The sequence below is a fragment of the Hypanus sabinus genome, chromosome 4, assembly GCF_030144855.1.
Source record: "Hypanus sabinus isolate sHypSab1 chromosome 4, sHypSab1.hap1, whole genome shotgun sequence".
Lineage (NCBI taxonomy): Eukaryota > Metazoa > Chordata > Chondrichthyes > Myliobatiformes > Dasyatidae > Hypanus > Hypanus sabinus.
In genome coordinates this window covers 74,480,381-74,508,007 of record NC_082709.1, presented here as the reverse complement: position 1 = coordinate 74,508,007, position 27,627 = coordinate 74,480,381, and the positions used below count along the sequence as shown (strand labels likewise).

General features: G+C 44.1%; 1 protein-coding gene across 1 annotated transcript; it reads right to left on the bottom strand.

Annotated features, from left to right (window-relative positions):
• Window positions 1-8,799: 8,799 nt before the first annotated feature.
• LOC132392289 (speriolin-like protein) lies at window positions 8,800-27,356 on the bottom strand. Its single transcript, XM_059966111.1, has 4 exons — window positions 27,155-27,356; window positions 23,924-24,289; window positions 10,272-10,423; window positions 8,800-9,269 (listed from the first exon to the last, which is right to left on the bottom strand). Exons 1-4 carry the CDS (start codon window positions 27,354-27,356, stop codon window positions 8,946-8,948), a joined length of 1,044 nt encoding a protein of 347 aa, XP_059822094.1. The 3' UTR covers window positions 8,800-8,945.
• Window positions 27,357-27,627: the final 271 nt, after the last annotated feature.

The window sequence follows — 27,627 nt, the reverse complement described above, 5'->3', positions numbered from 1 at the left end:
CTATTTCATCCACACCGTCCAGTTCGCTTTGCTTCTTATTGACCAGGTCAGTAGGGTTTCACAAATAGTTACTCGGGCAGCACTCCCGCTGTAGAGTTCTGTCACATCATTGCCAATGTCCGTGTGACCTTCAGCTCAATTATTGTCCGAGAACAAGGAACATAGACAGCCCAGGAACAGGCCTTTTTACTAATTAAATTAGTACTTAAATGCCTAACGGAACTAATTCCTTCTCTCTACCCTATGCTCATGTCCCTCCATTCTCAGCATGTTCATAGAACGTAGACCAGTTCAGCACAAGAATAGGCCATTCAGTCAACAGTGTTGTGCTGAACCAATTAAATTAGTACTCAAATGGCCAACTAAACAAACCTCTTCTCCCTACACAATGTCCATATCTTTGCATTTTCCTCTCATTCATGCACCTATCTAAACATTGGAAGTCCCTAATGCTTCTACCTTTACCACCAGCCCAAGCAGCTCATTCCAGGCACTCACCACTCTCTGTGTAAAAAAACATGCCCCGCACCTTCAATGCAAGCCCTTTGGTATTGGACATTTCAACCCTGGGATAAAGATACTGTTTGCCTAATCCATCTTATAAACCTCTATCAGATCTCCCCTTAGTCTCCGCCGCTCCAAAGAAAGCAACCCAATTGTCCAACCTCTCATTATAGCACACGCCCTCTAAACCAGACAGCTTCCTGGTAAACCTCTTCGGCACCCTCTTCAAAACCTCCACATCCTTCCTATAATGGGGTGACCAGAACTGTCTGGTCAATACTCCAAATGCTGCCCAACTATAGTTTAATAGATCTGCAACAGAACTTCCTGACTTTTGAACTCGATGCCTCGACTAATAAAGGCAAGCATACCAAATGCTTTCTTAGCCACCCTATCAACCTGTGTAGCCACTTTCAGGGAGCTATGAACTTGGATCCCAAGATCCCTCTGCTCTTCAAAACACTGTTAAGTATCTTTCCCTTAACAATGTATGGTCTCTTTACATTTGACCTACCGGGGAGCAACACTTCACATTTTGCCAGGTTAAACTCCATCTGCCATTTCCCCGCCCATCTCTGCAAATGATCTGTATCTCACTATATTCTTTGCCAAATTTCTATACTATCCACGGCTGGATAATTAATCTTTGTATTATCTTCAAACTTACAAACCAAACCCATCTACATTTTCAGCCAGGTCATTTATAACAGCAGAAGTCCCACAGATCCCTGCAGAATACCACTAATCACAGATCCCCAGCTAGAATAAGAGCTTCCCATGAGGGACTTTGTCAAACACCTTATTAAAAGCCATATGGACAACATCCACAGCTACATCAATCACCCTCATCACCTCTAATCCAAAAGATTAGGATGCATGGGGGTCTGCATCAAACTGATTGTTTGGATTCAGATCTGGCTTGTGCATAGAAGAGAGAAGGTTGTGGTCGAAGGTACTTATTTGAGCTGGAGATCTATAATCAGTGCTATTCTGCAGGGATCTGTGCTGGGTTCTCTGCCGTTTGTGACGTATATAAATGACCTGGATGAAAGAGTAGATGGGTGGGTTAGTAATTTTGCGGATGATACCAAGATTTGTGGAGTTGTGTCGAAGACTGGCAAAGAATACATGGCAATGTAGATCAGTTGTCGATATGGGGCAGAGAAATGGCAGATGCAGTTTAACCCAGATAAATGTGAAGTGTTGCACCTTGGTAGAGCAAATGCAGGAGACAGTACACTGCCAAGGCCAAGGTCCTTAACAGTGTTGCTGAGCAGAGAGATCTTGGGATCCAAGTCCATAGCTCTTTGAAAGTGGCTATACAGGTTGATAAGGTGGTTACGGAGGCTTATGGAATGCTTACTTTTGTTAGTCGAAGCAATTAATTCAAAAGTCAGGATGTTATGTTGCAACTTAATAGAACCCTGGTTCGGGTACACCTGGTGTATTCCACACAGTTCTGGTTGCCCCACTATAGGAAGGATGTTGAGGCTTCGTAGAGTTCACCAGGATGCAGCTATCGTGAGAGGCTGGACAATCTTGCTTTGTTTTCTCTGGAGGGATAGAAGCTGAGAGGAGATCTGATTGAGGTTTATAAGATTATGAGAGGCATAGAGAATATCTTTTTCCCAGGGAAGAAGTATCTAATACCAGAGGGCATGAATTGAAGGTGAGAGGGGGTAGGTTCAAAGGGGATGTGAGGGGTACATTTTTAGAGACTAGCGATGCCTGGAATTCATTGCCTGCTATGGTGGCAGAGGCAAACACATTAGAGGCTTTTAAGAGGTGTTTGGATAGACAGATGGATATGACTAAGATGGAGGGATATGGACATGGTGCAGGTAGGACAGATTAGTTTCTGGGGTTTTTTGATTTACTTTTTACCTGGTTCAACGCAGCCTTGTGGGCTGAAGGGCCTGTTCCTCTGCTGTACTGTTCGATGTTCTATGTTCTAATACTCTCAGCATTGAAGTACACACACTTCAAACTATCCATCCCATTGTATCTATTACTTTGTTCCTGCCAGTTTTTACTGGCCCTGACATCTACCTTCCCCGTCATCCCTCCCATGTTAAAATCTTGCCACACACATCTCCTTTGAACTTAACGTCATCCCCCACTCCCTCACACACACGCTTTAAGTGCAAGCTTTCAAGTGTTAGATACTTTAATCCTTGGAAAAGGGTTCTGACTGTTTGCTCTACCTATGTTTCTCTTAATAAGATATAGAAGCAGAATTAGGACATTTGGCTCATCGAGTCTGGTCTGCCATTTCAGCATGACTGATCCAATTTTCCTCTCAACCCCATCTCCTGCCTTCTCTCTGTATCTCTTCATGCTTTGACCAGTCAAGAATCTATCAACCGCATCCTTAAATTGCCATTAAAACTTGGCCTTCACATCTGCCTGTGACAATGAATTCCACAGATTCGCCACTCTCTAGCTAAAGGAATTCCCCCTCATCTCCATTCTAAAAGGATATCCCTCTATCCTGAGATAGTGTCCTCAGGTCCTAGACACTCCCACCAAAGAAAACATCCTCTCCACATCCACACTATCAAGACCTTTCACCACTCGATAGGTTTCAATTAGGTCACCCCTTATTTTTCAAAATTCTAGTGAATACAGACCCAGAACCATCAAATGCTCTTCATATTAGAAACATAGAAAACCTGCAGCACAATACAGGCCATTCAGCCCACAACGCTGTGCCAAACGTCTACATACTTTAGAAATTATCTATGGTTACCCATAGCCCTCTATTTTTCTAAGCTCCATGTACCTATCCGGGAGTCTCTTAAAAGACCAAGCCATTCAACCCTGCAATCATTTTTGTGAACCTCCTTTGAACCATTTTGGCATGCATTGTAATTTGTAGACCACTTCTTTACTACTGTTTTGGGGTCTGTATACAACTCCATCAAGGTCTTTTTACCCTTGCAGTTCCTTAGTTTTACCCACGATTCATCACCTACTGACCTTATGTTACCCCTTTTAATGACCTGATTTCATTTTTTATCAACAGAGCCACACCATCCCCTCTGCCTACCTGTCTGTCCTTTTGATACAGTGTGTGTCCTTGGACATTAAGCCCCCAGCTATAATCTTCTTTCAGCCACGATTCGGTGATGCCGACAACATCATACCCACCGATCTGCAACTGTGCTACAGGGTCATCTGCACACGTTCAAATATAACACCTGCAGTCCTGTATTCATCCTTTTCGACTTTGTCCATCTTTTAACCTTATAAACTCTGTCAGGTCCCCCCTCAGCCTTCATTGCTGCAGAGAACATAAACCGATAGCCTGGCTAACCTCACCTTATACCTTTTCAGTGCTTGCCTTCTGCCACCTTCAATCGTTATATAAAGTAATTCCACTTGTTGTTCCCCTAACATGGCTGCACAAGTTGATTTGGTGGTAAGGTGTATGGCTTACTTGCCTTTATTATTCAAGGCATTGAGTTCGGGAGTCAGCAAGTTATGTTGAGAATTTATAAAATTCTGGTAGGCCACATTTAGATGACTGCATTTCATTCTGGTTGCCACATTATAGGAGGGACATGGAGGCTTCAGAGAGGGTGCAGAATCGGTTTATGAGGATGCCGTCTGGATTAGAGGGATGTACTTTAAGGAGAAATCCTAATTTTGTTTCTTGTATAATATAGTATAATTTATTTTTTTTTGTTTCATATTTATCTCTCAAATCCCCTTGTCCTTCTCTCCTAAATCTGTGCTCTCTAGTTCTACCATAAGAAGCTGATATCTCCAATCATTTTATATACCTCCCATCATGGCATGCCTCAGCCTCCTTCACTACAGGGATAAGAGACCCAGTTTATCCAATCTATCACCATTACTAACCACAAAGTACACTGCAGATGCTGTGGTCAAATCAACATGTACAAACAAGCTGGATGAACTCAGCAGGTCTGGCAGCATCTGTTGGAAGGAGCAGTCAACGTTTCGGGCCGAGACCCTTCGTCAGGAGTTAAGAAGGAGGGGGTAGGGGCCCTATAAAGAAGGTGGGGGTAGGGTGGGAAGGTGCCAGGTGAAAAACCAATCAGAGAAAAGATCAAGGGGTGGGGGAGGGGAAGCAGGGAGGGGATAGGCAGGAAAGGTGAAGAAGGAATGTAAGGGGAAAGCACTCTGGGTTGTAGAAGAAGGCAGAATCATGAGAGAGGTGATAGGCAGCTGGAAGAGGAGGCAGAGTGAAGGTGGGATGGGGGAAGGGGGAGGGAGGGAATTACCGAAAGTTGGAGAATTCGATGTTCATACTAAGGGGCTGGAGACTACCCAGACGGTAGACCATAACTTGTGTCTCCAAGTTCTCTGGTTTCTTCCCATGTCTCAAGGACATGCAGTTTGGTAGGTTAATTGATCATTGTAAATGGCCTGTAGTGTGTAGGTGAGTGTAGAATCTGGGGCTGTTGATGAGAATGTGGGGAGAATTTAAAAATAGGATTAATGTAGAATTGGTATAAATGGGTAGTTGATGATTGGCATGGGCTCCATGGGGGTTAAAGGTTTGTTTCTGTGCTGCATCTCCCGATGACTCTACATGTCCTTATGTAGCTCAGTGGACAGTGTGTGATATTTGTTCCATGTAGGTGCTTGGTTCCTGATGTAAACTGTGTCTTGTATCCTCACTGGTTAGTATTTTATATTGCTCTTTATATAATGTAAGCGTTAGGATGATGTCAGCTGAAAGTTGAGGAACTAGTTCAATTAAACTTTCTGGATCTACCTAGGACCATTGCCTGCAGCTCTGGGCAGGAAATACAGCCACAATTTATGTGGAAGGTTAGCTTTGGTAAATCAATCGGGTTGATAAGCCAATACAAAAACTGTTGTAATTTCTGTATCTGATGGTGGCCAACGATTTGTACTTGAGGGGATTTCCATTGAAATACGTGTTTGATAGGAAGTGTTGTACATGAGTAAACCAAAGCATTAACTTTCCAATCATCATTTAAAATCTGGATTTTCTTTTAGATTTTAAAGACCTGTTCTGCTCAGCTGAATGATTTCAATGTGCGCGTTGTTTTGAGGAGTGTTTGATGGCTCTGGGCCTGCATTCACTGAAGGGTCCTGACGAAGGGTCTCGGCCCGAAACGTCGACAGTGCTTCTCCCTGTGGATGCTGCCTGGCCTGCTGTGTTCCACCAGCACTTTGTGTGTGTTGTTCTTTCAGAACAGAGATGAGGAGGAATTTCTTTAGCCAGAAGGTGGTGAAGCTGTGAAATTTATTACCATAGACAGCTGTGGAGGCCAAGTCATCGGGTATATTTAAAGTGGAGGTTGACAGATTCTTAATTAGTAAGGGTGTCAAAGGTTACAGGGAGAAGGCAGGATAATGGGGTTGAGAGGGATAATAAATCAGCTATGATGGAATTGTGGAGCAGAAATGATGGGCCGAATCACCTAATTGTGCTCTGATGTCTAACTGTTTACAGGAATATAAAGGAGCCAGAAGGGAACTCAGGAAAGAATTTAGGAAAACTGAAGTGGTCATGAAAAGTTGTCAGCAAGTCGGAGAATCCCAAGTCATTCTACACATTAGTCAGGAGCAAGAGGATAACTAGGGAGAGGACAGGACAGGGAGAGGAGGGTGCATGTGCTCGGAGGCAGAGGGCGTGGGCAAGTTCCTAAATGAGTAATATGTGCCCATATTTACCGAGGAGAAGAATGTGGGGGATAGTGAGATCACAGCGGAGCATACCAAGGTGCTGCGGCAATTCAAGATCGGGAAAGTGGTAGGCTGGGTCTCGGAAAACATTAAGGTTACTCAGTCCTCATGACCTGATGGGATCTAGCCCAGTTTATTGGGAGGAGCAAGAGGTGAATTTGCTGGGGTCTTAATATTTCTATCTTGGCTTGCCTCAGGCGTGACGCTGGAGGACTGGTGGACAGCTTTTGTTTTTCCTTTGTTTAAGAAGGGAAGTAGGGATAATTCTGGAAATTATAGACCGAGTCTCATGGCAATATGGGGAAAATAATGGCGAGGATTTTAGTGCAAGGGGTTATGAGCATTGGAAGAAGCTTGACCTAATTAGGGGCAATCAGTGAGGCTGTGTGCGGGGCAGGTTACGTCTGCCTAATCTGATTGAGCTTTCCGAAGAAGTGAAGTGGATATTGTATACATGGATTTTAGTAAGAAATTCAAAAAGGTCCACATGGTAGGTTCATGCAGGAAACTGGAATGCATGGGATCCATGGTGATTTGGCTGATTAGATCCAAAATTGCCTTGCCTATAGAAGATATATATACTGTATATATATATGAATTGGATGAAAATGTGGCAAGATGGGTGAATACATTTGCAGGTGGCACAAAGATTGGTGTAGGATGCATAGACGATTGCAAAAGGACATAGTGCGATAGGGATCAAATGTCGACGTGGGCAGAGAAGTGGCAAATGGAGGGTAATCCATACAAGTGCGAGGTGCTGCACTTTGAAAGATAAAGGGAGACTACACAGATGATGGCAGCATCCTTCACAGCATTGATGAGCATTGATCTTGGGATCCAGCTACATGGCTCCCTTTAAGTGGCCACATTTAGTGAGTGGCACAGAAGGTACATGATACGCTTGCCTTCAACAGTCAAGGTAGGTAGTTATGTTCCAGATTCGTAATAGACTGGTTAGGGCAGATTTAGAGTTTCGTGTGTGATTCTGATCACCTCATTAAAAGAAGGTGCAGAAGGGGTTTACCAGGATGCTGTCTGGTTTGGAGGACCTGTGCTTTGAGGAGAGGTTGTACAAGCTGGGGCTGCTTTCTCTGGATTGGCAGAGGCTGAGGGGGAGATTTAATAGGAGTTTTTAAAACCATACAAGGCACCAACGGAGTACACAGCCAATATATTTTCCCCAGGATTGAAATGTCTAGTTCTCGAGGACATGTTTTTAAGTTGAGCAGGAGTAAGTACGACCTAGAAAAGTGTGAGGAGATTCACTTTGGAAGATCGGATTTGAAGGCAGGATTCTTAGCAATGTGGAGGGAGAGCGGGACCTTGGTGGCCACATCCACAGATCCCTCAGAATTGCGTTCAAGTTGTTAGTGTGGTTAAAAAGGAGTACGGTGTGTTGGCCTTCATTAATCAGGGGACTGAGTCCAAGAGCAGCGAGGTAATGATGCAGCTCTCTGAACCCTGGTTAGACCACACTTGGAATATTGTGTTGAGTCTGCTCACCTCATTCATGGAAGCTTTAGAGAGGGTGTAGAGGAGATTTACCAGGATGTGCCTGGACTAGACGGCATGTGTTAGAATCAGAATCAGGTTTAATAACACCCGTGCATGTTTTGAAATTTGTTGTTTTGCGGCAGCAGTACATAGTCATAAATAACAATAAGTAGTATAGTTAAAAGTACATTAAGTAACGAGTGCAAAATGAGAGGGAAGGAAATGAAATACTTAAGTGTTCATGGGCTCATTGTCCATTCAGAAATCTGATGGCGCAGGGGAAGAAGCTGTTCCTGAAACATCGAAGTTAGGTTGAACAAGCTAGGGCCTTTCTCTTCAGAGGACGAGAGGTGACTGAATAGAGATGTACAAGATGATAAGAGGCCTAGATAGAGTGGATCATCAGAGAGATTTCCCAGGGCAGAAATGGCTAATACAAGGGGGCATAATTTTAAGGTGATTGGAGGACACTATAAGGGATGTCAGAGGTAAGATTTTTTTTTACACAGTGAATGGTGGGGGTGTGGAACACCCCACCAGGGGTGGTGGTAGAGACAGATACATCAGGGACATTTAAGAAACTCCTAGATAGGCACACAGATGGGATGGATGGCTGAGTAGGAGGGAAGGATTAGATTGCTCCTAGAGTGGTTTAAAAGGCCGTACGGAGGTCAAAAGCCCAATGGTCCAATACTGTTCTGTAATGTTCTATGTTCTGTATTCTATGCCCCTACAGAGCAAATGCACAAGGCAAGTTTATTTTTACACAGAACCTGGTGAGGCCTGGAATGCACTGCCATGATTGGAGGCAGAGGTAGACAGCATTTAAGAGACTCACATGAATATGCAGAGAAGGGAGGGATATAGTCAACGTGTGAGGAAGAGGGGTAGGATGAATTGGGAGGCGTTGGTTTATCTAGTTTGGCACAACAAAAGAGTCTGTCCTGTTTCGTTTTCCATGTTCTATGTAATTTGTCTCCAAAATGGCTACGAAACACAAAGATACAAACGTAAAGGCTCTTGGGTCAATTTGGACTGAATGCACGTTAAGAGCTATTGAATCATACCCCCTCAGATTTGGCAAAAACGTTTCTTTCTAAATGCATAGATTTATTTATAACTTCTACACTTCAAGTGCTAAGCACACATACAAAAGAGTAAAATGGGACATTATTTCAATAGATATATATTAAAAAATAACAATCATAATACAAGTTTTAATTTAATCTTATCAATAGCGTTAGCTGCTGTGGCGGTCACCATGCAAGCAGAGGTTTCTTGTCATTGCGGGATAGCTGGCATAGACAATTGAGCAGGATTAGGGCATCCTGGAGGAACTTGGCAGGCACCATATCAATGAACAGCCTGCGTAGGACCACAGGGTTGCATGTGTTGCTGGAGTAGGTGTTGGGACGTTGCTTGAGGATTCCATAGGTGTTCACCAAGAATTCACTGAAGCCTGCGTGGACGCCTGGTTTGTAGCTGAGCTTTTCCAGTTTTGCTAATAGAGCTGTGTAACGCTGTATCATTTCCTTCCACTTCGCCTGGTTCATTGTTCCATCGAGGGGGTTAATAGCAGTCTGTGAGGAATACACACAGAATTAATGAGCTATCCTCTCTCTTAACTTACATGCAAGTGAGTCCCCAGTGAGTCAGTACATCCGTGGGCACAAGCAGGTCTTTAGAATCACACAGTCATAGAACACTACAGCAGAGAAACAGGCCATTCAGCCCATCCAGTCCATGCCAAACTGTTCTTCTGTCCAAACCCATTAACCCCCACCTGCACCACAGCCTTCCATACCCATCCCATCCATGTACCTATCCAACCTTCTCTGAAATGCTGAAATCGAACCCGCATCCACCTCTTCCACTGACAGCTCGTTCCACACTCTCCCCACCCTCTGAGTGAAGTTGTTCCCCTCAGGATCCCCGTAAATATTTCACCTTTCACCCTTAACCCAGGACCTCTAGTTCTAGTTTCACCCAACCTCAGTGGGAAAGCTTGCTTCCATTAATCGTATCTGTTTATATACAGAACAATCTGTTCTGACCCATTGATTCTCACTGCCCACCGATTTAACTCTAGACAAATCACAGGGCAATTTTACAATGGCCACTTAACCTACTAACTGGTACTGGTATCTTTGGACTGTGGGAGGAAACGGGAGCACCTGAAAAACAAACTAAAACACACACACACACCAGACTTTCTTATAGAAATTGAACCCCAAACTTCAACACCCTGAGCTTTGATAGCATGTGTTACCGTGGTGACTCTAGTACCCCTCATAATTCTGTATTCCTCTGTCAAATCTTCACTCATTCTCCTACTCTCCAGGGAATAACATTCTAATCTATTCCACTTTTCCCTATAACCTTTCTGTATAACTTTTCCCTATAACTTGGGTTCTGAAGTACCAGCAATATCCATGTAGCATCCTTGTAAGATATTCATCCTATTACAATGTTACAATTCCACTGAAGTATTCTTGGAATGTACAACCCAAGTTCTAATTTCTTTAATCAGATCTAACTTTCTCTGTGAGACATGACGTGTAAAGGTGGACAGGCGGAAGTACCTGTTTGATTTTCGATGGAATGTTGGATACCGTGTATCCATACAGCCTGGTTAGCTCTGGGAAGACGTGCATCAGGATCCTCCGATCCAGCTGGAATGCTATCTCCCCGATCATTCGACCGTTCCTCTCCTGGCCTGAGAAGGAGTTCACCTCTGCAAGAGTCGCCTGGTGTAAGTGCGGATTCAATGGAGGGATGGCCTTCAGAGGACACAGCCATATTAGTGAAGTAGGCGGAGACACGACAATGAAGCTCCAATGCAGGAGTGCAAGAAGGTATGTAGGAGTGGGCCATTTGGCTCCTCCTGGCTGCTGTGCCATTCGATAAGGTCACGGCTTATCCTCACCACCATTTCCTTGCACTGACCAAGTATAAAAAATAGCCCATCGAATGCAGAATATATGGTAGACCGTTACAGCACAGGAACAGGCCCTCGGCTCAAAACATTGTGCCAAACTAATTGAGCTCTCGACACTGAATCCACTCGGTCTGCATCCCTCCATTCTCTGCATGTTCACGTGTCTTTCCTAACCACTTTATCCCTTAGTGCATGGGTCACTGAACGGGGACATGGATTATGAATGCACACAGTAGTTTTGTCCCCCCACAGGGAAAGTGCATCAGAAACCAGATTTGGGGGGAGAGGGGAAAGATTTAACAGGGTACCTGAGGGATAAGCTTTTCACCTAGAAGGAACAAGCTGCCGGAATACAACAGGAAGGGACAACAACAATGTTTAAAGGACTCATGGAAAGATACGTGGGCTGGAAAGGTTTAGAGGGAAATTGGCCAAATGTGAGCAAATGGGTCTAGTTTAGATGTGTGTCTTGACAGCATGGACAAGTTAGGCCGAAGGGCCTGTTCCATGCTGTATGTCTTTATAACTCTTAAAATTCCACAGGTTCACCATTCTCTGCATCTCAGTCCTAATTGTTTCTCCATGCATCTTGAGACAGTAGCCCTTTTTTCAAGACCCCCCAACCAGGGAAAACAAGCTTTCTGCATCCCGTCTATTGAGCTCCATCAAAGTTTTGTGTAATTCATTCAGGTGGCCTTTCATTCTTTGCAGAACACAGGAGTCAATTCAATCTCTTGCTGCCTTCCCAGGGTTCAATCCAGTGAACATTTGTTGTATTCCCTCTGTAGCAAGTGCAAACCCACAGTAAGGCCTAATATAATCATAGCAAAATGTAATTTCTCCTTTTTGCAATGAAGACTAACGTATTCTTTGCTTTCTTAACTGCTAATCGCATATGCATGTTTTGTTTCAGTGACAGGAACATACAGAATACCCAGGACGTGTTGTACACCTAGAAACAGCAAGAACTAGAGCACAGAGGCCTAAGGTGAGAAGAGAATGAGTCTTTAGGAACGTCAGGGGCATTCTTTTTTACCCCAGAGGGTGGTCACTATATGGAATGAGCTGCCAGTGGATGTGATTGAGGCAAATACATTACTACGTTTAAAAGGAACTTGGATGGGTATATCTCCAGGAGAGGTGTAGAGGGATACGGAGATATAGGAACGGGTCAGATCTTGGTCAGTGTTGACTGGTTAGTTTGAAGGACCTGCTTCTGTGCTGTAAGATCCTTTGACTCTATTTACCAACCTCTCGCCTTCACCATTTAAAAAACACACCGCCTTTCTGCATTTCTTACAGCCTTTTTTGCATCTCTCTCGCAACTCACAATCCAAACTAGTTTTGTGCTGCTGACAAATTTTAAAACTTGACATTCAGCCTCCTTGACCAAATCACTGTGAACTGGGGCCTGATCACTGATTCTTGCATTTCCCTACTCGACAGCAGCTGCCACCCAAGAAAAATGCATTTATTCCTCTCTCTCTTTCCAGTTTGTTAATAAATGTTCAGTTCTGGCCAATACCTTATACTCAGTCCTCTGAACTTTGCACACGTTCCTCGTCAAAAGTGCTCTGAAAATTCAAATGCACCAATAGTTATTTCTCAACTATTCTACCCACTTTTTCCTCTAAAAGATCTCCACTAATTTTGTCAAACCCAGTTCTTTATGAAGGATCTCAGCCCAAAATGCTGACTCCTTATTACTCTCCATAGGTGCTGCCTGATCTGCTGTTCCTCCAGCATTTTGTGTGTGTTACTCCAGATGATCAGCATCTGCAGAATCTACAGTGTTCTTCTTCAGAATTCACGTTGACTTTATCCAACTCTTTATAAAGGATATGTTCATACAACAGTCTTTTTAATAGAATCCAATCTGTTCCAAAATGTGTAGAATGTTGGAGGATAGGAAGTTTCAATACCTTCATGGCTACCTCATTTAGTAATTATGAAATACTGGGGATTTGTTATTCTTTAATGTCACTCAGTTTTTAATGAGGATTTGTTTCTTTTAGTTCTTCCTTTTCATTGGATTCTTAAAAGTATGAAGTGATTCACTTTGGAAAATTGAATTTGAAGGCAGAATATGAGGTTAATGCCAGGATTTATGTCAGTGTGGAGGAACAGAGGGATCTTGGGCTCCATATCTACAGATACCACAAAGTAGCCACACAAATTGATATGGTTGTTAAGAAGGTGTATGGTGTGTTGGCTTTCATTAGACAAGGGATTGAGTTTGAGAGCAGCAAGGTAATGTCGTAGCTCTATAAAACCCTGGTTAGACCACACTTGGAATTTTGTGTTCAGTTCTGGTCCCCTCATTATAGGAAGGCCTTAGAAGCTTTAGAGAGGGTGCAGAGGAGATTGACCAGGATTAGAGGACATGTCTTTTGAGGATAGGATGAGCAAACTCTCAGTGGAGCGAAGGAAGATGGGAGGTTTCTTGATAGAGGTATACAAGATGATAAGAGAAATAGATCAAATGGACCACCAGAGACAGGGCAAAAAATGGTTAATACAAGGGGCATAATTTTAAAGTGAGGAGGTCACACATAGTAGACGGGTGACCACCAGGAGAAGTGAGGGGAATAAGCAGTCAGTGCAGGGTTCCTCTGCGGCCATCCCCCTCAGCAACAAATATATCTCTTTGGATACCGCTGGGGGTGGGTGAAATGACCTCTCAGGGCACAGCAGCAGCACCCGGGCTGGTTACACCGCGGTTGGCTCCAAGGCTCAGCAGGGAAGGATAATTCAGGCACAGCGATAGTGACAGGACACTCAGTAGTTAAGGGGACAGACAGGAGATTCTGTGGCCATGAAAAAGACGCCAGGATGGTGTGTTGCCTCCTGGGTGCTAGGGTCTAAGGAGTCTCAGAGTGGCAGCAGAAGATTCTCAAGAGGGAAGGTGAGCAGCCAGGTGTTGTGGTGCACGTTGGCACCAATGGCAGATGTAGAAGGGGGAGGAGGTCCTGTGCAGTGAGTTAGTGAAAAGATTGAAGAGAAGAACCTTCAAGATAATCTCTGGACTACTCCCAGTGCCACATGTTAGGGCAGGAATAAGATGATAATAGGGATGAATATGTGGCTGAGTAAATGGTGTAGGGGACAGGGTTTCAGATTTCTGGATCATTGGGATCTCTTCTGGTGAAAGGTGTGATCTACAAAAAGGATTGGTTCCCCTGGACTAAAGGAGGAACCAATACCCTTGCAGGCAGGTTTACTACAGCTGTTGGTTGGGGAGGGTTTAAACTAGTTTGGCAGGGAGATGGGAACTGAAGTGATAGAGCTGAAGATGAGACATTTGGTATACAAATAGGTGAAACTGTGAGGAAGGACAGGCAGATGACAGGTCAAAATTCAGTCAATATGATGAGTTGAATTAAACATGGGGGAGAAAAATCGAGTAGGGTAACGAATACAGAACTGAAGCTGTTACAGTTGAGTGCATGCAGTATACAGAATAAGTTAGATGATCTTGTAGCGCAGTTAGAGATTAACAGGTTTGATGTTGTGGGCATCACTGAATCGTGGCTGAAAGGAATCACAGTTGGCAGCTTAACAGCCAAGGATACGCAAAAGATCAAAAGGACAGGCAGGGAGCTCTATTGGTAAAAAATGAAATCAGCTCCTTAGGAAGAGGTGACATAGGACTGGAAGATATAAAATACTTGTGGGTAAAGAAAAGAAACTGCAAGGGTAAAAAGACCCCGATGCCTCCAAACAGTAGCCAGGATGTGAGATATAAATTACAATGTGAGATAGAAAAAGCGAGATAGAATAAGGACAATGTTACAAAGGACATGGGGGATTTCAATGAGCAGATAGATTGGCAAAATTGGGTTGGTGCTGGATCCCAGGAGGGGGATTGATTAGGAAGCTTAAGGTAAAGGAATCCTTAGGAGGCTGTGATCATAATATGATGGAATTTGGAGTGCAGTTTGAGAAGGAGAAGATGAAGTTAGATGTATCATTTTTACTTTGGAGAAAATGGAATGACAGAGGCATGAGAGAGGAGCTGCCAAAATTGATTGGAAAGAGACATTAGCAGTGATTACTAGAGAACAGCAATGAATGGAGTTTCTGGAGGCAATTCTTCAACCCAAAGATGAAGAAGTATTCTAGAGGCAACCATGACTGACAACAGCGGTCAAAGACAGCATAAACGCAAAAGAGGGGGCATATGGTGTTAGAAAAATTAGTGGTAAATTAGAGGATTGGGAAGCTTTTAAAGACCAACAGAAGACAACCAAAAAAAGCCATAAGGAGAGAACAGATGAAATACATTGATGAACTAGCCAATAATATAAAAGGAATACCAAAACTTTTTCAGTATATAAAGAGTAAAAGAGAGGTGAAAGTGGCTATCAGGCCACTGGAAAATCACGCTGGACAGGTCATTTTGGGGGACAAGGAATTAGCTGAAGATCTTAATAAGTATCTTGCATTAGTCTTCACTATGGAAGATACTAGCAGTGTGCCGGGGCCAGAAGTTGCTATTACTAAGGAGAAGATAAGTGGGAAGATGAAAGGTCTGAAAGTAAATATGCCACCTGGACTACACCCTAGGGTTCTGAAAGAGGTGGCTGAAGAGACTGTGGAGGCATTAGTAATGATCTTTCAAGAGTTTCTAGATTCTGGAATAATCCTTAAGAAATGGAAACTTGCAAATGTCACGCTGCTCTTTAAGAAGGAAGATCGGCAGAAGGGAATTATAGGCCATTTAGCCTGATTTCAGTGGTTGGGAAGATGCTGGAGTCCATTATTATGGATGTCCCTCTATTCTCAGGCTGTGCCCTTTAATCCTAGACTCACTCACTACAGTAAACTTCTTCTCTATGCCCATTCTATCTAGGCCTTTCAATATTTGGTGGGTTTCAATTAGATCCTCTGTCATTTTTCTAAACTCCAGTGAATATAGGCCCAGAGCCATCAAATGCTTCTCATACGTTAACCCTTTTGTTCTTGGAATCATTCCAGTGAATCTCCTCTAGACTTTCTCCAGTGCCAGCTTATCCCTTTTTAGATAAGGGAGCCAAATTTGCTCACAATACTCCAGGTACGATCTAACCAGTGTCGCAGCACCATATCCTTGCTCTTAAATTCTAGTTCTCTCACAGTGAATGCTAACATTGCAAATCACTGACTCAATCTGCAAGTTAACCTTTAGGGAATCCTGTCTATAGACTCTCAATTCCCTTTGCACCTCTAATTTTTGACATTTCTCCAAGTTTAGAAAATAATCTGTGCCTTTATTCCTTCTACTAAAGTGCATGACCATGCACTTCCTTTCATTGTATTCCATCTGCCACTTATTTGTCCATTGTCCAGATCTGTCTACGTCCTTCTGCAGATTTCCTGCTTCCTCAACATGACCTGCCCTCCACCTATTTTTGTATCATCCGCAAACTTGGCCACAAAGCCATCAATTCCATTAATTCCAACAATTCCAAATTGTTGACAAATAATGCAAAAAGAAGTAGTCCCAATACCAACCCCTACTGAAGACCATTAGTCACTGGCAGTCAACCCCCATTATTCCCACAAATGTACGTGGTATGATTAGGACGTCTTTAGGTGGTACAAAAACTTGTTGGTGTGACGTACAGGGAACAAGGTCGCCTGGGGTTACAACAAGATGTAAATCATCTGGGGGAAAAGGACAAGGCAATGGTGGTCACTCTCTCCAGGTCTGGATCTACTTGTCCGAGAGGGGAGCAAGTAGAGGTTCATTGGACAAGTTCTAAGGACTGATGCATGAGATGAGAACAGATTGGGTTGGTACCTCTAGAGTTCAAATGCTCAGAAAGAGACCTCTTCAAGACTTCAGAGCTTCCAGAATAGTTAAAGAGCTTAACACACTGGATGCAACTAGATAGACAAATTGAGCGGGTGGCAAATAGTATAGCAGTTGGTGTAAGGCTATTACAACACCATCGACCCCGGTTCAATTCCCACCGCTGTCTATAAGGAGTTTGTACGTTCTCCCTGTGACTGCATGAACTTCCTCTGGGTGCTTTTGTTTCCTTCCACATTCCAAAGACCTGCAGGTGAGTAGATTAATTGGTCACATGGGTGTAACAGGGTGGCTAATTAGGTTGGAAAGACCTGTTACTGTGCTATATCTCAAAAATAAAAACAGATGTTTCCATTGAATGAGAAGTCTAGAAGCAAGGGGCCAGGTCACCTAGGATGGAGAAAAGATTTTCCCCACCATCCATAAGATCATAAGACATCAAAGCAGTATTAGGCCATTTGGCCCATTGAGTCTACTCTACCATTCCATCATAGCTTATTTATTGCCCCTCTCGACCCCATCTCCTGCCTTCTCCCTGTGACCTTAGACCCCTTACTAATCAAGACCCTATCAACCTCCACTTTAAATACATCTAAGCCACCCAGGCCACTCCCTGCTGTTGGTGCTGTAGGCAGTACAGCCTTCAGGTCTCATGCTCCTGGCTGCAGTGGAAACTGATCACCTCCCCCAGCTACAGCATCTTACTGTCCTTCCCTCTCTCCAGCCTTGTCCATCCAAGTTGCCCACTCATGTACCAAGGGCTGCAAGAATTTCAAATCCTTTAGACAAGAGCAGGGACTGAGGCTCCTCTCAGATCCCTGTATCTAATTCACTGACAGGCACGCCTTCCTGCCCCTGATGATGTGTAAATTCTGAAGAATCTAATCCAAGGTGAAATGTTTAAGGGGAACATGAGGGGGTTCTTCTTCACTCAGACAGTGATGAGAGTGTGGAATGAGCTGCCAGTGGAAGTGGTAGATATGGGTTCGATTTCAACATTTAAAGGAAATTGGGATGAGTACATCGATGGGAGGGCTATAGAGAGTTAAGGTCTGGGTGCAGATTGATGGGACCAGGCAGGGTAATAGTTCAGCATGCGCTAGGTAGACTGAAGGGTCTGTTTCTGTGATGTAGTGCTCTGTAACTCTAAGGGGTAGAAGGTCAGGATGACTTTTTCCTTTATATCTGTCACTCCCCATAGCTCTAACTCCTGCTTCACAATTCTATTTATTATTCAGTGTGGAGTAGACCCTTCTGACCCTTCGAGCCATGTCACCCAACAACCCCCGATAACCTCAGTTTTTAACCTTAACCCAACCACGGACAAGTTTACAATGATCAGTACGTCTCTGGACTGTGCAAGGAAACAGGATCCAGCGAGGAAAAGCCAAACGTTCCTCTGTATAGAGATTCTGTACAGAGGATGCCGAGATTGAACTCTGTATGCCGACACTTTGAGCTGTAATAGCTTGGCGCCAACCGCTGCACTACCGTGGCGCTCTGTCTGTTTCATGATTGGTCATTTTTCCAATAAAGACATTTTCCCTCCACTATTAGCACACATCGCACTTCATTATCATTTTCCATCTGTCCCCACTAACACAGCGACCCTGGCCTTAACTTGTCAGAGGTATTTCCTATTTGTACATAAAATGCTGGAGGAACTCAGCAAGTTAGGCAGCATCCATGGAGGTGTGAGACCCTTCATCAGGACCGGAAGGGAAGGGAGCAGAAGCTAAAATAAGAAGGACGGGGAGAGAGGTCCCTGCAAAGATGCCGCCTGACTTGCTGAGTTTCTCTAACATTTTGTGTGTGTTGCTCAAAATTCCCAGCATCTGCAGAATCCCTTATGTTTATTATTTCATATCCATAGCCATAAATCTACACAATGCAAAAACAGGATCTTTAGCCCATCACATCAAGGCTGACGAGGTTAGTTAGCAGTACTTGTTCCATTTACCAAATTCGGTCTACCACCATCTGTATCTTGGCAATTGAAGTGTTTGTCCAGGTGCTTCTTTAATATTGTGAGATTTTTTTTCCATCTAAATCTACCTCTCTTTCCCAATTCTGATGAAAGGTCTATGACCTGAACACATTTACTCCATTTTCTCTTTCCATGGATACTGCCGGTCTGCTGTTCGTAGCATTTGACAAATCAATTTATTATTGTCTCATGTCCCAAAGTATCATGGAAAACTTGTCATACATACCATCCAAGCAGATCGATTCATTATAACAGTGTATTGAGGTGGTACAAGGGAAAAATGATAACAGAATATACACTCAGTGGTCACTTTATTAGCTACCTCCTGAGCGTATGTTCATGGTCTTCTGCTGCTGTAGCCCATCCACTTCAAGTTTCAATGTGTTGTGTGTTCAGAGATGCTCTTCTGCACACCATTATTGTAGCACATGGTTATTTGAGTTATTGTTACCTTCTTGTCAGCTTGAAACAACCTGTTCATTCTCCTCTGAACTCTCTCATTAACAAGGAGTTTTCGCCCACAAAACTGCCGCTCACTGGATTTTTTTTGTTGCTTTTTTTCACCATTCTCTGTAAATTTCTTTCACACAAACAATCATTCCATGGCCAAAGACACTTCTGATCACAGTTCTTCCACATTCTGGTGTTTGGTCTGAACAGCAACTGAACCTCTTGACCACATCTATGTGCTTTTATGTATTGAGTTGCTGCCACATGATTGGCTGATTAGATATTTGCATTAACGAGAAGGAGTACCTAATGAACTGACCACTAAGAGGAATGTTGCAGTTCCAGAGGAAGTGCACTGCAGGAAGATAATATAGGGTGCAATGTCATGACAAGGTAGATTGTGAGATCAGGAATCCATTTGCTGTACTAGAGGTCCTCTCGATAGTCGTAGAGTGGCAGGACAGAAGCATTGGAGTGTTTTCAAGCTTTTCTATCTTCTGCTCAACGGGAGTGAATGCCTTTTAACATGCCCTAGCTCAGCCTCAGAATAGAGGGATGTCCATTTGGACCAGAGTTGAGGAGGAATTTCTTTAGCCAGAGAGTAGTGAATCTCTAGAATTCATGTCCACAGATGGCTATGGAGGCCAAGTCATTGGGGATACGTAAAGAGGAGGTTGATAGTTTTTTGTTTAGTCTGGGTGTCAAAGGTTACGGAGAGAAGGCAGGAGAATGGGGTTGAGAGGAAAAAAATCATCCATGATGGAATGGCAGAGTGGAAATGGCCTAATTCTGCTCCTATTTCTTATGCCTAGGGTGGATGGGGTCTTGCTGTTTGATTTACTGAGGCAATGAGAAGTGTGGAAACTGGTAACCCAATGCAGAGACCACTAGGGACTGTTCGGCAGGAAGAGATTACAGGGGAGGAGATGCAAAGGTTTTGATGGATTTTCATGCACAGGTAAGAAATTTAAGTTTGTGGTAATGTCAGTTCAGGTCAAATGATACGAGTGAATGGGATTTGGTGTTAGATACAGAGAACAAAGTCTTGATGAGTTGAATTTTTCAGAAGGTGGAATGTGAGTGTGAGGTGCCAGGCTAAGAACAAGTATTCTGACTCCACCATGTTTCTTCCCCTGTACAATTGTTAGAGCACACAAAGAAAGTGGGTTTCACAGGGAACATTGGTGTTGCACAAATTATCATGGACAGCTATCCAGATCTCTCAATCTACAGTGACTTACGGATCTACCCATGGCCTCCCAGAAACCTTTCATGGGGCATGTACAAACCCTGATGGAGTTGCAGAGACATACAGCAAGAAACAGGCCCTTTGGCCCAACTGGTCCACGCTGAGCAGGACACCCATGTAAGCTGGTCCCACTGGGCTGCATTCATCTATGTATCTGCCCAAGTACATTTTAATGTTGTTAAAGTTAATTGTTGACAGGACAGAGAAACACAGGCGTGTGCAGGGTGGCGTGAAAATAACCTCAAATAAAGATCTAACCTCCAACCCAATAGAAAAGTCTTTGACAATGTACAAGATTGACGAGTTCCAAATCAGATCAGAGCCAGGTATGGCCACTGAATTCACCTGCTGTACAAATGCCCTATTAGGAGTTCTGCAACAAACAACTGTGATAACCTTGAACAAATGTTGGACAGGATTGTCTTTTTATGAATATTAGATGGTAACAATGACTTTACTTTCACAAAAACATGAAGGCATGTACCAACAGTCTCGAGGGCAGCTTCTATCCCCTTTCTATCAGACTCTCAAATTGTCCTCTCATATGCTAGAAGTAAATTTGATATCTCTACCTGCCTTACCGTGGCCCTTGCACTTTGTTTGTCTCTACAATACACGCTTTCTGCAACACTATTTTCTGCATTCTGTTTATTGTATTACCTCGATGTTCTCATGCATGGGGTGATCGTATGGATGGCACAAAAACAAAGCTTTTCACTCCATAGAACACAGAACACTACAACACAGTACAGGCCCTTTGGCCCACAACATTATGCTGACCTTTTAACCTACTCCAACATCAATTTCCCCTCCTACATAGCCCTCCATTTTCCTATCATCCACATGCCTATCTTAGAGTTTCTTAAACGGCCCCAATGTATCTGTCTCTGCCACTACCCATGGCAGGGCATTCGATGCACTTTCTATGTAAAGAACTCACCTCTGACATCCCTCATCCAATTCCTCCGATTGTCTTAAAATTATGTATCCTGACATTAGTCATTTCCACCATGTGAAAAAGTCCCTGGCTCTCCTTTCTATCTATGCCTCCTATCATCTTGTACATCTCTATCAAGTCACCTTTCATCCTCCTCCAGCCTAGAGAAATGCTCTTGGTTGCTCAACCTATCCTCATGCTGTCTAATGCAGGCAACATCCTGGTAAATCTCCTCTGCACCCTCTCTAAAGCTTCCATGTCTTTCCTATTATGAGGTGACCAGAAATGAACACAATGTTCCAAGTGTGGTCTAACCATGTTTTTATAGAAGAGCAAAATTACCTCGTGGCTCTTGAAATCAATCCCCCAACTAAAGGCAGCCAACATTCCTTCCACCTTCTTAACCACCCTATCAACTTTGAGGGATCTATAGACCCAGAACACACAATCTATCTGTTCCTCCACACTGCCAGGATCCTGTCACTAACCTTGTAATCTGCCTTCAGATTCAACCTGCTGATCCTGTATGTACATGTGACATTAATACATAAGAACATAAGAGATAGGAGCAGGAGTAGGCCAATCGGCCCCTCTAGCCTGCTCCGCCATTCAACAAGATCATGGCTGATCCAATCTTAACTCTAGTTTTCACCGAATCCCACAAGGCAACAGTGCCAACCAACAGGGCACCATGCCACCCATTTTATTTTATTATTCATCCCACCCAGACCCATGCGATCACCCGGGGGAAGAAAAACCGATTTGCCAATTGAGGAGAAAAAATCTGGAAAATTCCTCTCTGACCCATCCAGGCTATCGAAAACTGGCCCAGGAGATCACATGGCTGATCTAAACCTAGCCTCATGTCCACTTACCTGCTCACTCACTGTATCCCCTAATGCCATTTTTATCCAGGAAAATGTTGATCTCCGTTTTGAATTTATTGAGTGTAGTAGCTTCCACAGCTCTCTGGGGCAGTAAATTCCACAGCCCCACTACCCTCTGAGTGAAGACATTTCTCCTAATCTCAGTCCTGGAACGGCATCCCCTTATTTTAAGATTATGCCCCCTAGTCCTAGTTTCACCCATCATTGGGAACATTCTCCCCGCATCCACCCGATCAAGCCCCTTCACAATCTTATATGTTTCAATAAGATCGCCTCTCATTCTTCGGAACTCCAATGAGTAGAGCCCCAATCTACTCAACCTCTCATCATACATCAACCCACCCATCCCCGGAATTAACCTAGTGAACCTTCTCTGCACTGCCTCGAGAGCCAGTATGTCCTTTCTTAAATATGGACACCAGAACTGCACGCAGTACTCCAGGTGTGGTCTCACCAATACCCGGTACAACTGCAGTAAGACCTCCCTGTTCTTATACTCCATCCCCCTAGCAATAAAAGCCAGCATTCCATTGGCCTTCTTGACCACCTGCTGCACTTGCATACTAACTTTTTGTGTTTCCTGCACCAGGACCCCCAGATCGCTTTGCACAGAAGCACTTTCCAGTTTCACTCCATTTAGATAATAACTTGCTCTATTATTTTTCCTGCCAAAGTGCAAGACCTCACACTTGTCAGTATTATATTTCATCTGCCAGATGTCTGCCCAATCACTCAGCCTATCTATGTCCCCCTGCAGGGTTTCAATGTCCTCCGCACTCATTACACTCCCTCCCATCTTTGTGTCATCAGCAAACTTCGATACGTTGCACTTAGTCCCTTTCTCCAAATCATTAATATAGATTGTAAAGAGTTGGGGTCCCAACACTGAGCCCTGCGGAACACCACTAGTCACCAACTGCCAGTCTGAGAATAAACCATTTATTCCAACTCTCTGTTTTCTGTTAGAAAGCCAATCCTCCACCCATGCCAGAATATTATCCCCAATTCCATGATTTTTTACTTTCAGTAATAATCTTTGGTGTGGCACCTTGTCAAATGCCTTTTGGAAGTCCAAATACACCACATCCACTGGTTCCCCTTTATCTACCCTGTATGTTATGTCCTCAAAGAACTCCAACAAATTTGTCAAACATGACATCCCTTTTGTAAAGCCATGCTGACTTTGTCCTATTAAGCTATGTTTATCCAAATGCCCTGTTACTGTTTCCTTAATTATCGATTCCAACATTTTGCCAACCACAGATGTTAGGCTAACTGGCCTATAATTCCCAGCCTTCTGTCTATTGCCCTTTTTAAATAAAGGAGTTACATTAGCATTTTTCCAATCTGCCGGGACCATTGCCGAGTCCAGCGAGTTTTGAAAGATTATCACTAATGCATCCATAATCCCGACCGCCACTTCCCTTAAGACCCTAGGATGCAAGCCACCCGGTCCAGGGGATTTATCCACCTTCAGTCCCATTAATTTATCAAGTACCATTTCCTTGGTGATTTGAATTGTAGTTAGCTTCTCTCCCCCTAGAGCCCCCTGTTTATCCAGTGTTGGGATATTTTGAGTGTCCTCTACTGTGTTCAGTGTTTCCGCCATCTCCATGTCCTCTACCATTAATTTCCCGGTCTCATCTTCTAGGGGACCAACATTTACTTTAGCCACCCTTTTTCTTTTTATGTAACTATAAAAACTCTTACTATCTGCTTTTATGTTTTTCGCCAATTTACTTTCATAATCTATCTTCCCCTTCTTAATCAATCTTTTTGTTATTTGCTGCTGATCTTTAAAAGCTTCTCGATCCTCAATCTTCCCACTAGATTTAGCTACCTTATATAACTTTCTTTTTAGTCATATACTTTGTTTTATTTCTTTACTTAGCCACGGATAAACCAATACATCCCCTCTAGAGAATTGACTGGTTAACTAATCTTCAACTGAAGTAGTAGTTCATGCTCAAAGCTAACCATACAAAGACTTACCGTTCATGTAAAACACTTGTGTCTTGTTTCCTTCCTCAAGCAACAGCTTTTTAGATTTGTCAGATGTTTCTATTTCTGAGAGCAAGATCTTCTTGATCGTGGGTTGGGCCTTGGAATCGGAGAGCTGGCTATTCATAGTTTCACGGTAGGGGACACAGGAGACGTTGGGATGACTGCTTTCGAACAGCTCAGCCGTGCGACAGTAACTGAGGACTTTAGCTGGCTCTGGTCGGCTGAGGGTAGATTTGTAGCCCTCTGTGGGGGAGTCATCGGACAGTGAAAGTCTGAGAAAAATCTCCAGGGTTGGACTTAGCTGCCGGTTAGCACGGGGGCTGGACTGCTCTGCTGAATGGCTCAATGGGGCACCTATGCAACACAAGTCATAAACATGGGGAGAGGTTATCAGCTCCCAGCTTCAACCCTGAATCCCATCCTTTTGTATCGAACTTGCATGCTTTCCTTGTCACACTTAGGTGTTCCCGTTTCCCAACTTCCTCCCACGTCCCAAAGACATGCAGGCTGTTCGATTAAGTGGCCACTAAAATTGTCGTCTGATGGCGGGTAGGGTGAAGGAAATGAGAGGGGTTACAGGAAAATTACGTAGGAAGACCATAAGACATAGAAGCAGAATTAGGCCATTCGGCCTTTCGAGTCTGTTCCACCATTTCATCAGGGCTGGTTTATTTTCCTGCTCGTCCCCATTCTCCTGCCTTCTTCCCGTAATCTTTGAAGCCCTTACTAATCAAGAACTGAATATACCCAAATGGTCTCCACAGCTGTCTGTGGCAATGAATTCCACACAGATTCTTCACCCTCTGGCTAAAGAAATTCCTCCTTTTCTCTGGACATTCCTCTTTTCTGAGGCTGTGCTCTCCGGTCATAGACACCTCCACTTATAGGAAACAGCCTCCCCATGTCCACTCTATCCAGGCCTTTCAAAAGAACAAAAGAGATTGCTCTACATAGATGTGGTGGGCTGAGAAGTCCTCCTTGCGTGGTCACAAGGAAAGGTGTAAATCCTCTATTTTATGGCGTGCTTTGAGTCATACAGCACAGAAGCAGACCCTTTGGGCCATCTGGTCAATACTAAGATAGTCCCATATGCCCATGTTTGACCCGTCTCTCTCTCAACCTTTTCTATCCCTGTAGCATCCAGGGGCATTTTGAATGTTGTTTTTATAGCTGCCTCAGCCACTTCCTCTGGTAGCTCGTTCCACATACTGACCACATTCTGGGTGAAAACATTGCTCCTCAGCTTCCTATTAGAACTCTTCCCTTTCACCTTAAATCTATGCCCTCTAGTTCTGGGGAAAAATTCGTGCATTCACCCTATCAGTGCCCTTAGTGATTTCATACATCTCGATAACACCATCCCTCATTCTGCTATACTCCAAGAAGGTCCTAGCTTGCCCAACCTCTCATTGTAACCCGTCCAGACCTGATAGAGATCAGATTAGTCTCCAGCAGGGGCACTGATATCACCATCAGACACCTTAGGACAGTAACTTGTCATTTTACTGATGTGTTGTTTAAGGAGACAGGGTGTTAACATGTATTACCACAGAGCTCAGCCCGTGAGAGGAAACTGCAATGGAAATTCTGCTACAAGTATCACTGCCAAGGGATCACAACACCTTCAGAGACCGCACCTCTATATACTTTCATACCACACAGTCATTTTTTAGTCCATTTATTTGTAATGGGATGCATGGGCTGTCCTGGGAGGACAGACACTCTGGTGAAGGGGCTTGTCGTGTCCACCTGGGGCAGCTCGCTCTCCAGACACTCAGCTCTCACCTGTGGACCCTGTCTGCCTGTGTCAGCAGCCACACCCCTTTGACAGGCAGGCTAAACCCGGAGAGGGTAGCTGGCGGGCCTCAGACCCTGGTGAGATAAGGGCATGCCTGCCCTAGCGCGCCAGGCAAGCTCCAGTGGCCTGGATGGACGAGGTCCACAGTGAGAGCCAACAGCCAGGAAGGCGGTTCTGCAACGCTTGATGGAGAGCGAAGGGCATAACTAGGCACAAAAGAAGTCATGGGCACCCCTGCCTTAGATGCTGCCTGACCCACTGAGTTCCTCCAGCATTTTGTGCGTGTTATGCTGGATTTTCTACATCTGCAGAATCTCTTGTGTTAAAGGTCCCAGGAAGCACTGTGGAAGTATTTTCACCAGAGCTCAAAAAGGCAACACATCATTTCAGATTCAAGGGCAGGAAGAAGACGAAGAAAGCCTTTAACTCTGAGTGGAGTCATGGGGACGCTGTCGTGTGGCAGGCTTTCTTATTTTTACAAGACTGAGTTGTTAGCTTGACGCTCAACCCAGCACAGATGGAAAGCGTGTAAGGGGACCAGCTGGAATCGAACTGAGGATCCTTCGCTCCGAAGTCCGGCACTGATGCCACTATGCCACCAGCCGCCTCAAGGGCAAGAAGGAACTCAGTGGGCCAGGCAGCTTCTGGGGAGGGAAAGTAACAGCCACCGTTTCAGGCCAAAACACTGGATGCTCAGTTCCCTCCATAGATGCTGCCTGGCCCACCGATTCCTTCCAGCGATCAGTTTGTGTTGATACAAATCTCCAGCAACTGCGGTCTCACTTGTGTCACCAAATTGAAGAAGACTGGTTGGTCCTGAGTCACTGAAAAGTGGCCACATTTCCTCCGGTATGGGGGAGGATAATCCCCTTAGTGCACAGTGTAATGGTTTCCAACAACTCCAGAAGGAAGCATGTGAGGTTACACACCAATACCCAGAATGAAACTTCAACATGGGAATTTGGTGCAGCAGGCAAGTCTCTTAAAAGTCCTGCAGCAGATGAAAAGGTAAGTTAACACAGAGAAACTCTTAGTGGGTAAGTGAATGAAACAGAAACAAAGTGAGTATCAAATAATCAGAAACCACAACTAACGAATTAGTCTGAGTAACTGTGGCTTGACAGGGCATGTGGAAAACCCAAGGACAATTCCCTTAGCATTAAGTGTCGTCACTTTGCTGGTCGAAAAAAACACGAAGACAGGAAAGAGAATTAAAGTTCAAAAATGATTTAGCTGACTTGTAGAATCTGAATCCTAATATGAAAATTAAGAAGTTGTACAAATTTATTTCAGATCTGAACCCTGCCCCCCCCCCCCACACACATTTCCTTTTGGCCTATGGAATAACCTGGAGTACTTTGCGAAGTAAAAATCCCAAGGAAGGTCCAAATGGCAGCCAAAAGCCCAACAGTGTGAATTACCTCGCTCTGCTGTACCTGTGGTGGAGAGACCAGAAGTTGGGGAACTGTTTGGCTTCTGTCCGTGTGCAGGTGCAGAATGGGAGCACTTGAGACTACGCAGTTCTTCAATTTCTTTGAGGACGGTAAGCTGGTGCTTTAAAGCTTTGTTCTCAGCGGTGAGCTTCACATTATCCCGGCGAATCTTTTCGCTGTCATCGCACATGGTCAGGAGGTGAGAGGAATGAGCAGGGGAGGATGCTGGGGTGTCCATAACAATGTAGGCCCAAGAAGCCGCATTGTGACGTCACGACACTAGAACATGTCACCAAGGGCAACAGTGAACCAGAGCAGAACCCAAGACCCAACATTGCCTCCACAGAGCACCTGCTTGTCAGAATGGCTAAGAGCTCTTCTGATGTCAGTGCATGGTGTGTGGATATCATCACTGTTTGCCTCACCAGACCTTCCAAAGCTGCAAATTTATACCCTGTGAT